The 16,929-nt window shown below is 28.4% G+C and overlaps 2 protein-coding genes across 2 annotated transcripts; both read right to left on the bottom strand.

Annotated features, from left to right (window-relative positions):
• Nucleotides 1-4,115: 4,115 nt before the first annotated feature.
• Nucleotides 4,116-6,698, bottom strand: LOC145181252 (uncharacterized). The gene has a single exon (XM_090072279.1). It carries the CDS (start codon nucleotides 6,567-6,569, stop codon nucleotides 4,590-4,592), a length of 1,980 nt encoding a protein of 659 aa, XP_089928405.1. The 5' UTR covers nucleotides 6,570-6,698; the 3' UTR covers nucleotides 4,116-4,589.
• An 854-nt stretch (nucleotides 6,699-7,552) lies between these two features.
• LOC145182053 (endoplasmic reticulum chaperone BiP-like) lies at nucleotides 7,553-10,552 on the bottom strand. Its single transcript, XM_080057296.2, has 5 exons — nucleotides 10,490-10,552; nucleotides 10,037-10,391; nucleotides 9,538-9,877; nucleotides 8,738-9,434; nucleotides 7,553-8,612 (listed from the first exon to the last, which is right to left on the bottom strand). Exons 2-5 carry the CDS (start codon nucleotides 10,174-10,176, stop codon nucleotides 7,795-7,797), a joined length of 1,995 nt encoding a protein of 664 aa, XP_079913422.2. The 5' UTR covers nucleotides 10,177-10,391; nucleotides 10,490-10,552; the 3' UTR covers nucleotides 7,553-7,794.
• Between the last annotated feature and the right edge of the window lie 6,377 nt (nucleotides 10,553-16,929).

The following is a 16,929-nucleotide window of genomic DNA, read 5'->3' as shown; positions in this document are numbered from 1 at the left end:
TATCCAAAAATACTAACTGCAGAAGATTAAATGAGGAAGAAAATTTGAGATGTAAAGAACAGCTGTGTTTGGCTTCCATGAAACTGCACTCTGAAGGAAACCGGAATTTAGCTTTATTTACATTTGACATTCCTCGCCACCCGATAAAACCCACTATCAAAAGTTGTAATTCACAGGAAAACAGTGTTTCATATTCTTATGAGGAAACTGTCGATATTCACTGAATTAAAATTCGACATTATACTTTGTCTGTTTTTCTCTTCAATATGCTAATGTATGGCGGATACAAGTTTCTTAAGTTCTTGCAATTCGCAAGAACTTAAGAAACTTGTATCCGCCATACATTGAGCATATTGAAGAGAAAAACAAGCGTTACCTAAAAAAATTACAGTCAGAGAGAGATCAGCAGAAGTTTTCTTACATGACCTTGTTAATCACATAGCGTCACTACTTTACGTTATCAATATGAAGTTTGAAAGATGAAGATTTACATTTATAAATTACTTTCAAGTGGAGTGTTGATGGAAGTGAAAAGTAAAAAAAATTGAAGCAATCATTTGAAGCAGCAGATTCAGATTTTTTTTATTTTCATGAGTTCTTTAGTTCCAACTCAATTATGATCAACAGAAAATCGTAGCAAAATATATCGTCAAAATTCAGGCTCTTATTCCGTGCGATAGTGTAGACCGATTTGTTAAAGAAACTAATGCCATCATCAAAGATGAGTTTATTTTTATCGATAGACAGACATTTTATTCCTATCAAAACTAAAATCAATGGTTAAATATTTACAGTTCAGCATTTTCAAGTGAAAACATTAAATGCTAGACGGCAAAGTGTGCAATACTTGTCCTTCGAATTAAACTACTCAAAATTGTTATATTCTCGGGTACTAAATACAAGAGGAGGGACGCTTATTAATTTTTAATTTTTTCCTACTAACTCGCACTTTATTAAGACACCCAAGGTAATTAATTTTAAAAAATAGTAATTAAATAACGATAACCAAAGAGAAACTGAATAAATAGAATAGCACAATCAAAGTAGGAGCCGAAAGACTCACGAACTTCTTTGAAATTTGTTAAAGAGATTGACATTACTGTAGTTAAAACTGTATCTCATAAGAATTAGGAGCATAAAATAAACTTGTACTTTTGATTATTAAATAATAGACAAGTTTAATATTTAAGACAAGTTTAATAAGAATTTCCCACTCCCTTGTTAAATGAGACCATCTCAAAAAAATCTTTTTCATAAAAAATAAAAAAAAAGTCAGTTATTTAGATCCCCTTTTGCATTGAGATTTGATTTTGTATCATTTGTCTTAGTAAAATTAATAAGTTAGTACATATATTTAGTTAGAATTTGTAATTTTTACTTGGATAAATAATCAGACATGGATAAATTAACGTTAAGCAAACGTATTTAAAAAAACGGTGACAGTATAAGTTACGTCGAGAATCCTTAGACTCAATTCAAAATATACCTCTTGAGCCACTTGAAGAAAAAAGAAAATGCATAAAGACAATTCAAGTGATTTTTTAGTGGATACTCGTATATACCGTATATACTCGCGTATAAGTCGATCCAAAAATCAGTACAAAATCAATATTAAATGAAACATTTTTTAATCAATATTAATAAGAAATACGAAAAAAAATTTCTAGGAATAAATTTGTTTTTTTTCTAACCCGCATATAAGTCGAATTGCTGTTTTAGAGTAAATATTTCGTCCAAAATTTCTCGACTTATACGCGAGTATATACGGTAAATAAGCTGTCATCAATGAAGTTGACAGCTACTGGAACGGCACAGATTTTGATAACATTTCATATTGAAAAAGTAAAACCAGGCTATCCAAAGTTGTCACAGGTAGCACAACCAGTGTTGTCAATTCCAGCCACAATCAAATCATCAGAACAGTCATTTTAATTGCTGTAAGAACACTGAAGGGTAGGACACAACTTCGCCTAGATTGTGTTGATGTACTCTCATTTTTGCATGGTTAAAACAGAGAATAGTTGTTTGTTAGTATTTTTCAACCCTGAACAGTTGTAATTTTTGTATTAAAATTACAGTATTGGACAAAACATTTGCAACCAACATCGAACAATGCTAAAAAGAGTTCCTAATTTTACATGTCTTAAAAACGAAACGAACTATACTACCACAGCAAACAGTTCAGGAGTCTGGAGTCATAGCATGCCATGACATGAGCAGTCAGCTGACAGGTGACATCACACAGGCAGAATTTCGTTGACAAGTGCCATTTTGCAGCGGACAAAATAAGTGCAACTTTTTTGGTTTGTTTCATTTTTTTAAGTCTGGTCCGTGTCAACGTCACGGAAGTTTTTTAACAATTGAAGGAAGTATCCAGAAGTTTCCAGAAGCATGCAGAAGCTTCCAGAAGTTTCCAGAAGAAGCATCTGGAAGCATCCAGTAGCATCCAGAAATATTTATTATTTTTATGACTTCAAGTGCAAAAATGGCTCCCGACAGTCTTGGATTGGAACTAAGAAAGAAAATTATTGGCGATTACGTAAGTGGAATGTCACAAAAAAGTATTTGTGATAAAATCGCGTGAAAAAATGGACCGTATCAAGACTATGTTCCAAATATCGTTCTACGGGGAAGTTGGCAGCAGATAACAAAGGTGGAAGACCGCGTTCCACCACTTCTAGAGAGGATTCTATGATCGTCAGATCCGTTAAGAAGGATCCCTGGATATCATCAGTCGAGATACAAAAGCAATTAGAGCTGCCTGTATCGGACCGAACAATCAGACGACGTGCTGTTGAAGCCAGATTGTTTTCTCGACGTCCTGCAAAGAAACCGCTGATTTCACTAAAAGACCAGAAGAAAAGACTCCTGTTTGCTACATCTCATATTGACTGGAATGTGCAGAAATGGCGAACTGTCCTGTTCAGTGATGAATCGAAGTTCAACATCATTAGGAGCGATGGCGTTTGCCGTGTACGTCGACCGGCCGGAAAACGCCTCGATTTACGTTACTGCCATAAGACCGTGAAGCATGGTGGAGGCAATGTAATGGTCTGGGGGTATTTTTCTGCTAACGGTCTAGGTCCAATACATCGAAACGATGGAATGATGGACCGTTTCATGAATAAAAATATCCTGAAAGATGTTGTTACCTCATGCTGAATTGAATATGCCAATAAAATGGGTTTTTCAGCAAGACAACGATCCGAAACACACTGCAAAAGTAGTCAAGCAGTGGTTTCAAGACAACCACCTATCGGTGATGGATTGGCCGCCTCAATCTCCGGATCTCAATCCTATGGAGAACCTATGGGAGATCGTCAACCGCAGAATTAATCTTGAAGGTGTTCGTAATAAGGATCAACTGTTTGAACAAATCCAAAAGGCCTGGGCAGCGATTCCACAAAGTTTCATTGATCACCTGATCGAATCTATGCCTCGAAGATGCAAGGCTGTGATCGACAACAAAGGATTCGCCACGAAATATTGATAGCGAAATACAGCTTGGTCAACATTTTGTCGAGTTGCACTTGTTTTGTCCAGAAGGAAATCAACTTTGTTTAATACTTTTGATTAATTTATCAATTTTCGTGTACAAATAATGAACTTTGTGATGAATAAGACTTGAAGAACTTTGTCTCTAAACAGTTACATAGTTATTTCTCTAAATTGAAAAAATGCAGCACTTTTATATAAAGAAACTAAATTAGCATTATTTGGTTGCAAATGTTTTGTCCAATACTGTATGTCAGAGTATAAAATGTTTGTATGTAAACTATTTCTGATGCGGTGATTGGATGTGGTGAAACTGAAACAATTTGAATGGTTTCTCTATCCGTGTCACTCTATTACATACCTATATTGTAGTTATTATACACGGCAACGGTGTGCTAGGAGATGTGATTAATTTTGGATATCTTAAGGGATATATGCCCTGCAAATATCCAGGTAGGATTTCCATATGAAGAGTCAAATAGATGGGAAGTCCAGGTGAACTGCAGAAGCTTCGTATAGGAATGGAGTTTCCTATAGCTCCGTAATGATCTTAAAAGGCCATCTTCATTATAAAAGCATAATTCTCATCGAACCAAATTTTTTTTATAACACTGCACAGTGGGCCAGAATGCACTTTTACTGGACAAAATTCATAACTAATTTAATATTAGAGCTATATTCACTAAAATTAGTATGAGTACTAATATGATGTCTGCGCTTTTTATGAAGGTAATATTTTTTTATTTCGTTGCTATGGATACCTTTATTTTGCTTAGCAACAACCTACTTTTGTTATCTGCAGATATTTTATAAGTGCTATATTCACTAAATTTGGCATGAGTACCAATATGAGATCACACTTCTTACAAAAGTGATAATTTTTTAAATTTAGTTGTTATGGATACTTATATTGCTTAGTTACCGGATACTTTCCTTAGTTACAAAGTGGTAAATTGATATTTGAATATCTTATCGGATTTTTGACCCACCTATATTGAATAAAAATTGAGTATTTAGGTAAATAATGTTTTAGGAATGATAAAAGCAAAAAATAGTGCAAGAAAACGTTATCAATTTTAAATTACATCAAAAAATTATAAAACAATAATATCGTTTGAAGATTGTTTAAGTAATTGTAAAACATCTGAAGGAAATGCTTTATGATTTGTTTGGTGTGATGTTGATTTACGCAATGATGAAATAACAGGATCACTGGAAACTAGGAATCTATTGATAAGATCAGTATTTGTTGCTTTTCTGGATGTTTTTCGGCTGAAATTTTCGCGATAAGATTTAAAGTCTTTATTTCTAGCCTCTTGAGCTTCCTCTGACATAAGTCCGATGGGTAATGTAAGGCTTTTAATTATGTCATGTCCATGTATCAATACTTTGTGAACTGATTGAGCCATGTAATACCATGGATAAAGGGACACATATAGTCTAAAAGTGTCAAAACAATAATCCTTGAACTTTAAGCAGTCTATTTCATATCCTGAAGAGAGCGTTACCAAGATAATGTAAAATCTGAATATAAGGTTTTGGTCAATACCCAGAATTTCAGCTGTTTGTTCATATGCTGCAAAAGCACGCCTTGAGGTATTGCCATCATTACTTGTTCCAGAACCACCACTTTTAGGGAAATCAACAACAAGTCCCATTTTGTTCATAAAATCAGTCTGAATCTTTTGTTTAGCTACAGATGCCTTTTCTTTGTGTTCTTTAGATCTTGCTTGCCACTTTCTTGTTTCTTTTTTATATGCAATGTGCAATAACATCTCAAAAAATCGAATCCATGCATGAAGACTGGAAAGACCATATTTGAACTCTCTGTTAGTATAATCTATATTAAGGATATCAAGACTATTCATATTTTTTGGAGAGACACCACACACTGAACAGCATTGGTATGAGTTATTTTTTTCAGATAATATTGTTTGAACCTTCCCATCAATCATTGTAAGTTCAATAATACAATTCACTTCAATAGAAGATCCGCAAACCTCTAATAAAATCATACCCAAGCTTTCTATCTCACTTTTAATGTACTGATCTTTTTCAATCACAGATTCCTTGGATTCCATTTTGTATGCAAATCTTATGGGTCTACAATAGGCTGTGGAGGACGGCTTTTGATTTCTCCAAATAGGCACCTTTTCGTTGCTGTTGTTAAATCCAGTCAAATCCAATGGGACAAGACAAGTAATAAATAATGATTCTTCACGCTTTAAATCTCTGTTAATGTCGGGTTCTGATAAAACTTGTTTATAAATGCTTTGGCCAGTAGCACCATCAAAACCAGCCTTACACGTTAGTGTCATTGTTTTTATTGCTTGGTCGTTCAATATCAAGTGCCTTAGCACTGGTTCCTGAACTGCACAGATTCTTTGCAAATTATGAGTCATTAAATCTTTTAAAGGAACTGAAGCTGAATAGTCCTCCACTGTTATGTTTGCAGGATAACATTTCAATTTTGCATCTCTGACATCATTGTAAGCGGGGTAGATGTTATATTCTTTCTCCAAGGCTCCGCTTCTAATCAATTGATAGGAAGCTTTTGTCAGACTTGCATCAATTATTAAAGCCAGTGCTTCGTCTGCTGAATATTTAGTTGCTTTATCTGTATTTGATATATTTAAAACATTCTTGGCAGCAATAACAACAGATTCATCTCTAAATTTTTTATTAGCAGCAAAAAATAATTCATTGGATGAATGAGATTCAATTAAACAAGATACACGCCGTTTTTTAGTTTTATTAGAACTATTATCAAATGCAACTGGTTTTCGACCACGTCTACTTGCAGTTGGTTCATTGTCTTTTTTTCTGACAATTAAATATTCATTAAGCCAGTTCACAAACTTCTTTTCAAAATTTTTCACAGTATAGTTTGCAGATTTCCACTTTTTTTTATACAAGTAAACAAACCGTTGAACAGCATGTCTAAAATCAACGTCTTTAAAATCAGCAAATTTTGACTGAATAAATTTTAATATATCTTCAGTAATATTTTGTTTTGAAATACTAAGATTGTTTTTTTGGAGAAAATTATGAATGTCTAAGTTTAACAAAACCATATCTAAATAATTATTGTAACAAGTATTTTGTATTTAAAAGTAAAATGTTATAATATATATGCCGCCTGGACTACTAATACTTGTTAGTAATTAAGTTACTACAAGTGTTAGTAATTAAAATTAAAAGTAATTAAATTACTGTCAGTGTTAGTAATTAAATTACTAACAACTACCGAAAATATGTTGTTGCTATGTTATGCAAAGTAAGGTATCCATAGTAACCAAAAAAAGTTAACCTCATAAGAATTCTGAATCTCATTTTAATACATACCCCCAATATTGTGTATTTAGCGCAAGTAAAATACTGTTAAAACAACGTTAATGTAAAAATGAGTTGTTGCTATGCAAAATTTAGTACCATAGCAACCAAGTTAAAACATACATAAAATCTGAACGGGGATTTAAGGGGACGAGCAATCAATTAAAACTCGATTGAAGCATCATATAGCTCAAATAAATATAAGACAACACATGGCAAATTGTGGTAATTATTAGTTATTGTGCGGCAAAAAATAAGTTTCTTAAGAAATTTTTTTTTTTAATCTGTGATTTTCAAAGTATAACTGAGATAACATGCTATGACAAATTTATTTCACACATTGGTTTTTCTTATCTCTAAATACTCTAGAATAACATGTACTAATTTTTTGTTTCAAAAACGTAGATGTAATTGAAATATAACACAACGTTGATGTCACCGTTAATTACTTATTTATAATTTTTTTTTTTTTAATTTTATCTCAATATTCAAATGCTTAGAGTCCTGGTAACTAAGGGATTTAATATAAATAAATTATCAATAGATTTCTCCTAATATATGTAGATACTAAAATTAAGTAGGTTTTCAAGATTACACAACTAAAATTTTTCCCATTTTGCCCACCTACTGGCCCACTGTGCACTGCTAGTGACACCAGATTTAAGCAAAATTTTTGCTTGTAAACTTATCATTTACACAATACTTGTTAAATAAAAAAAACAAATTGAAACGTAATATAAATTTCTTTACTTAAATTATTTACAGAAATTTCCTGAAATAAATACGTTTTTACAGGGAAAAAAATGGTCAAAGATATCTCTGCAAAACTTATAAAAGTAAAATTCGAGATAGACAATAGCTATACTTAGTGATACTAGTATTATATCTATAGATCTATGTAGTCTACTTCATGATTTATAAAAAGTAGTTCTTTCAAATTTAAAAATGTCCTAAAAATTTTGCTTCTTATAGTTCTTCTTTGTCTTCTTTCTCATCTGATCCAGGTGTTGGACCATCACCAGGTTTACCTCCACTTTGTTGATAAATTTTGCTAACAATTGGAGTAGCAATGTCCTCTAATTTCTTTTTGTTTTCTTTAAGCTCCTCAGAAGATGCATCAGGATGGCTTTCAAGATATTTAATTGCTACTTCGATTGCTTTTTCTAATTCAGCTTTATCGCTTTCACTTAGTTTACCTCCTAATTTTTCTTTGTCTCCAACTTGGTTTTTTAATGAGTAAGCATAGCTTTCAAATTCATTACGTGACTCAACTTTTTCTTTAACTTTTTTGTCCTCATCTGCAAATTTTTCAGCGTCATTAACCATGCGCTCAATATCCTCAGGGGACAATCTATTTTGATCATTTGTGATGGTAATTTTTTCTTTTTTACCAGTACCTTTATCTTCTGCACTAACTCTAAGAATACCATTAACATCAATTTCGAAGGTGACTTCAATCTGTGGAACACCACGAGGAGCAGGAGGGATACCATTTAAATCAAATTTTCCTAACTGATGGTTATCTTTAGTCATTGGACGTTCACCTTCAAAAACTTGAATTGTGACAGTTTGTTGGTTATCAGCAGCAGTAGAAAAGATCTGTGATTTTTTGGTTGGAACAACAGTGTTACGACTGATTAGTTTGGTCATTACACCACCAACAGTTTCAATTCCAAGAGTTAATGGATTAACATCAAGAAGTACAATTTCTGTTTCTTCCTCACCACTGAGAACACCTCCTTGGACTGCAGCTCCAAAGGCAACAGCTTCATCAGGATTTATTCCTAATTAATGATATTAAAAAATTAAAAAGCTAAATGGCTAAACAAAGATATTTATCTTTTTTAAATCAAATATAATAAACTTGCTTTTTTTAAACACATTTAATGCAATAATTAGTGTACTGTACCTCTACTGGGTTCTTTTCCTTGGAAGAAATCTTTAACTAATGTTTGTACTTTTGGAATACGAGTTGAACCACCAACTAAGACTATTTCATCAATTTCGCTTAGTTTTAGGCCAGAATCATCAATAACTTGTTTAACAGGCTTCATTGTGGATTTAAATAGATCCATATTCAACTCCTCAAATTTTGCTCGAGTAAGAGTTTCAGAGAAATCTTCTCCCTCAAATAATGATTCAATTTCAAGACGTGTTTGATGTTGAGTACTGAGAGTACGCTTAGCTTTCTCAACTTCTCGTCTTAGTTTTTGAACAGCACGTATGTCTTTGCGAATATCTTTGCCTTTCTTCTTCTTGTATAATTTAATGAAATGCTCCATAACACGTTGATCAAAATCTTCACCTCCAAGATGAGTGTCACCATTAGTTGAAACAACCTCAAAAACACCATTATCAATGGTTAGAAGTGAAACATCAAACGTGCCACCACCCAAATCAAACACAAGTACATTCTTTTCACCTTCTTTCTTGTCTAAGCCATAGGCAATAGCAGCAGCAGTTGGTTCATTAATAATTCGCATCACATTTAGTCCTGCAATTACACCAGCATCTTTTGTAGCTTGACGTTGGGCATCATTGAAATAAGCTGGAACAGTGACAACTGCATGGGTAACTTTCTTCCCTAGGTAGGCTTCAGCTATTTCCTGTAAAAAAAAAAAAAAAAAAAGAAAAAACTGTTTAGAACAAAGAAAACCAAACAGATTTTTTTGTAGGGAATAATGTTTAGGATATGAAGAAGATACTTACCTTCATTTTGACTAGAACCATTGCACTTATTTCCTCAGCAGTAAATGTTTTGTATTCCCCTTCTTTAACTTGAACTTTAATGTGTGGTTTCTTATTTTTTTCTACAACTTGAAATGGAAAATATTTGATATCATGCTGCACAGATTTGTCAGACCACTCACGTCCAATGAGACGTTTAGCATCAAAAACTGTATTCTCTGGGTTGGATGTAAGTTGGTTTTTTGCTGCATCTCCAATTAAACGTTCTCCTTCATTTGTGAATGCTACGTATGATGGTGTAATACGGTTACCCTGGTCATTAGGAATGATTTCAACACGACCGTTTTTAAAGACTCCAACACTAAATAAATGACATAATAATTATTTGTTGCAAAATCTTTTGATTCAAATGCTTTACTTCTTCATAAGTTTAGTGTGGTATTACAAATGAACTAAAATTATTCATTATTCCCATTAACAATTTAAAAATTGACAAAAATCATATTAAACTTTTCTGTACCATGAGTAAGTTGTTCCCAAATCAATGCCAATTACTGTTCCGAAGTTCTCTTTCTTTTCTTTATCATCCTTCTTGTCGTCTTTATCCGCACAATAAACTGTGCATGTAACTGCTAAGAGCATAAGAAAAACTTTTTTCATTTTTATTTCTGACACTATATGACTATTTGAGGCGTATTTAGACTAACACCGCTTTCGATTAACTTTGAAAAACTTCGACTGAAGAAACATTAAATCTTAGCTCTGTTTTCGTGTGTTGCTGTGATTGGTCATGTTATCTGAAGTGTTGAATTTTGATTGGTTTACGTGGCTCGCATCGGTAGTCCATGGACGTTTGTAAAATTTGTAACCTAAAACTATATTTAATCATTATAAGAATATTCGGGAAACTAAATTACCGATTAAGGGCTTTTAATAAGAATTAGTTTAAAGTTAAAAAGAGTAAGTAGTTAACCTGGTTTTCCAAGTTTGACTAAGGTAGATGATCGTCTTTTTTTTCTCGTCATACCGAAATCTAACTTATGTTTTCAAAAAATTTGAAAAATAAAAAAGTTGTTCTTAATACTTACTTTATATTATATCCTAATATAATACAATGAGACGATTTATATGACCACATGTTAAAAGCGAAATATCGCGTGTTGAATAATTTTTGACTTTATATATATATATATATATATATATATATATATATATATATATATATATATATATATATATATATATATATATATATATATATATATATATATATATATATATGTTAGGAATATTTTTACATTTTAAGCAAATTTGTAAATAATTTTCAGAGCTTTTCAACTTTAAGCCCAAAGATTTATTATGAAACATAACGAGGAACTAGCATTGAAAGTTTAGTGCTAGTTTTAGTTACATTCAATAGTTTTAATTCTAAGATAATTACTAAGCCATTCTACATTAATTTACCCAGCTACTCTACATTAACAACTTTTTAGTTATACTTGTAAATGGATATAGTCATATCTCAGTACAGTATTATTTCTGAGGCGTTGGAAAATAGATTCTATCTTTTCCATTTTTTGTGTAATTTTTTTGTAACTTGTTTGGTAACATCTGAAGCATCTTTGTTTACACATTTCATTCTTATCACAGCTGAATAAGCAAACTATTCCAATTCTAGTCCATCCGTTGATGTCATCGCTTTGGCTTTCTTACGTCTAAGATAAATACTCAAAATTTTTCAACGGTCTTTAAGTTTTTGTTTGTCTAGTAAAAGGGAGCTGCATTAATACTTCTGATGAAAGATGAGACATTTGTTCTATAAAACTATGATGACAATTTATCAAACGAATAAAATTGTGATCTTCTTCCATGAAATGCTTTTTAAAAAACTTCCATAATGCTTTAATGGAATTTGTAACCTTATCACAGCTATTTTCGATAATTTATCCTCGTTAATTAGATAAACAAAAAAACAAAACCAAAAAAAAAAACAGTAACATTTACGCTTTTTTTTGAACTACTGTGTATTTCTAACTAATTAACTATTAAAAAAAATATGTCACTAACTGTTAAAAAATCTCAACTTGAAGTTTCGGTGCATTTTTTGTGCATTCTGGTCACTGAACCCCCCCCCCTAAAACATTTCCCCTAAAACATTTCCCCAAAATTACAACTCTATGAACGCCAATAATTACAGTGACTTTCACGGGTTTTTTATGTAACGGGATTTTTTTAACGAAAATTTCACGGTTTTTTTTATGTATAGTAGAATATTTTATCCGTTTAAAATTTTGGAATCGCCTAATTAAAAATTTAAACTAGGATGTAACTATTATATTTAGAACTATTATGTGTATGTGCGAAATATTTTTATATCATATTTATTTAAAGCGATAAGTAAACTTTAAGTAAAATTCTCTTCGGGGATGTTAATTATTTAAAATACTTGATGGAAACTTTTACTAAGGGTTGTAATATTCTACAGATAAATTTAGATGTTCATGTAGATTTGATACGCAAAATATAAAATTTGGCTAAATTTTGATGGGGGATGAGATATTCTTAAAGTAAACTTATTTCGTAAATCTTTCGTGACGCTACGCGGACTTTTAATTGATAACTTTCTTTCCAATTGTCATATAAAAACAGGTAAGGCATTTGAGTTTCGTGTCACAGTTGTATTCTGGTGTGTAGTTTATTTCAAGACGTTATGCATTGCCATTTTTAGAGTTTTCCTGTTGTATTATAAATTTAATATAAATACTTTTCAATTTAAATTTCTTTTTGAACCACTAAGTGAAGCATACCAGATATGTGGAAAAAGGCAAATGTTATACCACTTTTTAAAAAAGGAACCAAATTAAAAGCATCAAACTACAGACTAGTCTCGTTAACTTCAATTCCATGTAAAGTATTGGAAAGAATAATAGCTGATTGTGTCATGCAATACCTGATAAAAAACAATTTACTTTCAAAAAAACAACATGGTTTTATGAAAAGCAAAAATTGTACAACAAACCTATTAGAATACCTAGATATTTTAACAGATACGTTTCATAATGGAACACCAATAGATGTATTGTACAAAGACTTCAAAAAAGCTTTCGATAGTGTTTCGCATAAAAAGTTATTATCCAAGTTATTGACTTATGGTATTTCTGGTAAACTTCTTAAGTGGATAGCCTACTTCTTAGCTAACAGAAAACAACGAGTGGTTTTAGGTGAAAGTGTGACAGATTGGGTTGATACCCTTAATGGTGTATCACAAGGGTCTGTTTTAGGTCCTCTCCTTTTTCTGGTATTTATAAATGATTTATCAGAAAATTTTATTAATGAATGTCGTTTATATGCTGATGATAATAAGATAATTGCACCTATTTCTTCTCAAAATGATTCACAACTGTTTTAAAATGATATTAATAAACTTGTAGAATGGTCTACAAAATGGAAATTAGGATTAAATTTTGAAAAATGTAAAATTATGCACTTTGGTTCAAATAATAAAAATATCCTTATTTTATGACTAATAACAATACATTTATGGAAATTGAAAAGTCAAAACTAGAAAAAGACATTGGTGTTTATATATCAAGTGATTTGAAATGGGCCAAACAAGTTAAATATGCATCCAGTAAAGCAAATAGTATGCTATCACTAATAAATAATACATTCAAGTACAAGGATAAAGATCTAATAAAAACACTGCATTGTACGTATGTTAGACCAAATCTAGAGTTTTCAATTCAAGCATGGAGTTTGTATTATACAAAAGATGTTAATGAACTAGAAAAAGTTCAACGAAGAGCAACCAAAATGATACCGGAACTAAGACATCTTTAGTATAAAAAAAGATTAGAAATTTTGGAAATGACAACTTTAGAGACTCGGCTGCTAAGAGGTGACTTGATCCAGCAATTCAAGATATTTAAAGGTATTGAAAAGATTGATATTAAACAAAATCAAGCAATGAACTCTACTTGCTCATCAGGTCCAGCATCTAACCTGAAATGGTTAGAAATTGTATAAAAAGGCAATATTTTTTCAGTAATAGAGTCGTTTATGGATGGAATAGTCTACCAGCAGAAGCAATTCAATCAATTACACTTAACAGTTTCAAATCAAACTTGCAATTGGTCGATTTAAAAGCAATAGCAAACAAGACGAAAATCAAGAAAGCTTATTATTAACACTTGGTTATTTCAAACTGAACAGTAATTAATATATACCGGCTGTCATAGATATTGCCTGGCGCTTTATCTCAACAGCATTAACTATTATTATTATTATTATTACTATTATTATTATTATTATTATTATTATTATTATTATTATTATTATTATTATTATTATTATTATTATTATTATTATTATTATTATTATTATTATTATTATTATTGTTATTATTATTATTATTATTATTATTATTATTATTATTATTATTATTGTTATTATTATTATTATTATTATTATTATTATTATTATTATTATTATTATTATTATTATTATTATTATTATTATTATTATTATTATTATTATTGTTATTATTATTATTATTATTATTATTATTATTATTATTATTATTATCATTATTATTATTATTATTATTATTATTATTATTATTATTATTATTATTATTATTATTATTATTATTGTTATTATTATTATTATTATTATTATTATTATTATTATTATTATTAGTATTATTGGTATTATTATTATTATTATTATTATTATTATTATTATTAGTATTATTAGTATTATTATTATTATTATTAGTATTATTATTATTATTATTATTATTATTATTATTATTATTATTTTTATTATTATTATTATTATTATTATTATTATTATTATTATTATTAGTATTATTATTATTATTATTATTATTATTATTATTATTATTATTTTTATTATTATTATTATTATTATTATTATTATTATTATTATTATTATTATTATTATTAGTATTATTATTATTATTATTATTATTATTATTATTATTATTATTATTATTATTATTATTATTATTATTATTATTATTAGTATTATTATTATTATTATTATTATTATTATTGTTATTATTATTATTATTATTATTATTATTATTATTATTATTATTAGTATTATTGGTATTATTATTATTATTATTATTATTATTATTATTATTAGTATTATTAGTATTATTATTATTATTATTATTATTATTATTATTATTATTATTATTATTATTATTATTATTATTATTATTATTATTATTATTATTTTTATTATTATTATTATTATTATTATTATTAGTATTATTATTATTATTATTATTATTGTTATTATTATTATTATTATTATTATTATTATTATTATTATTATTATTATTATTATTATTATTATTATTATTATTATTATTATTAGTATTATTATTATTATTATTATTGTTATTATTATTATTATTATTATTATTATTATTATTATTATTATTATTATTATTATTATTATTATTATTATTATTATTATTATTATTATTATTATTAGTATTATTAGTATTATTAGTATTATTATTATTATTATTATTATTATTATTATTATTATTATTATTATTATTATTATTATTATTATTATTATTATTATTAGTATTATTATTATTATTATTATTATTATTATTATTATTATTATTATTATTATTTTTATTATTATTATTATTATTATTATTATTATTATTATTATTATTATTATTATTATTAGTATTATTATTATTATTATTATTATTATTATTATTATTATTATTATTTTTATTATTATTATTATTATTATTATTATTATTATTATTATTATTATTATTATTATTATTATTATTATTATTATTATTATTATTATTATTATTATTATTATTATTATTAGTATTATTATTATTATTATTATTATTATTATTATTATTATTATTATTATTATTATTATTATTATTATTATTATTATTATTATTATTATTAGTATTATTATTAGTATTATTATTATTATTATTACTATTATTATTATTATTATTATTATTATTATTATTATTATTATTATTATTATTATTATTATTATTATTATTATTGGTATTATTATTATTATTATTATTATTATTATTATTATTATTATTATTATTATTATTATTATTATTATTATTATTATTATTATTATTATTATTATTATTATTATTATTATTATTATTATTATTATTATTATTATATTATTATTATACAAAAGAAGTTTAAAAAATACTCTAAAAAAAGCTTTTACGTCAATTGACCAGAGACCGGCCGACGAATCGTACAAAATCCATTCTTTCATGCTTGATCGTCACCACAAAAAATCCAAGGTGTTAAGATGGTCTTGATTAGAAGATTTTTGTCTTTTGGGGTCTCCTGGGAAATTATTTCCTCCTCGATAAGAAAAAAACGTATTAATGCGTCCTGAAAAGGACACAAACTTGCTGATCAGAATTCTTAAATACCGAAGCACTTATATAATCAAATTGAAGTTGAAGTTGCTGTGGTCAAGTAATCGGATTGATAAAAGTGGTGCTGCAAAGAGAAAAGAAGTCTTATAGAAAATAAGACTTCTTTTCTCTTTGCAGCACCAAATAAAGAGAAAGGAAGGCTTAGCAAAATTTATTACAATCATGTCATTTCTTTTGGTAAAAAAGTCAAAGCCTATCTTGACTAAAGACTTGTTTGCTTTTTTCGTCTCCAAGTTTTTTCATCATTACTGAAAATAACAATAAAGGTGTCTCATTGCCTAATGAAATTTCATTCGTTCAACTTTCCGTTAACAAGTACGGGAACAGGAACTGGAACAAGAACCAGCTCAGGAACCAGAACCTAATCAAATTAAAACTTATTCTAACGCTACAACAAAAGCACGTCAAGACACTGACCCAATAAAATGGCATCAGTTATCCCAAGAAGCTCAATCGTTTCGCATTTCTAACGAACCATCCACGTGTGAGAACAATAAACATCCACGTGTGAGAACAATAACGAAAGCTTCAAGAGTTTTGAAAGATTGAGTTATGCACAAAAATGTACTTATCTAAATCTTGTTTTAGACGTGAATTACACAATGGTGATTTGTTAAGTACATTCTAAATTTTCCACGACTGGATTTGCTTCAGAATGTATATCTGGACATGATGAAAGGCTCTGAAAATCACAAAAACTTGCTCAATTCTTTCAGTAGACAAAAAGAAATGGTCAGCTTGACAACGTATTATTAAAACAACTCTACAATCCACAATTATAACTCTACAATCCACAATTATACTGACTCCAGAGTTGTCGCATGTGGATCAGTTAATATTTATATGTTAAAGACGTAGTACCAATTTAGCGGTTTTTCTATATGTTAAAGATGTAGTACCAATTTAGCGGTTTTTGC

Source organism: Hydra viridissima, unplaced genomic scaffold (assembly GCF_058129835.1).
Source record: "Hydra viridissima isolate aposymbiotic clone 2 unplaced genomic scaffold, HvirCarnegie_v1 scaffold_14, whole genome shotgun sequence".
Classification (NCBI taxonomy): Eukaryota; Metazoa; Cnidaria; class Hydrozoa; order Anthoathecata; family Hydridae; genus Hydra; species Hydra viridissima.
The sequence above is the reverse complement of the archived record's forward strand: the minus strand, read 5'-3'. Positions and strand labels throughout refer to the sequence as shown.

Coding starts and splice junctions, on each gene's coding strand:
- LOC145181252 (XM_090072279.1), bottom strand. CDS start 6,569: ATGGTTTTGTTAAACTTAGACATTCATAATTTTCTCCAAAAAAACAAT.
- LOC145182053 (XM_080057296.2), bottom strand. CDS start 10,176: ATGAAAAAAGTTTTTCTTATGCTCTTAGCAGTTACATGCACAGTTTAT. Junction 9,878..10,036: donor TTGGGAACAACTTACTCATG/GTACAGAAAAGT, acceptor TCATTTATTTAG/TGTTGGAGTCTTTAAAAACG. Junction 9,435..9,537: donor TGGTTCTAGTCAAAATGAAG/GTAAGTATCTTC, acceptor TTTTTTTTACAG/GAAATAGCTGAAGCCTACCT.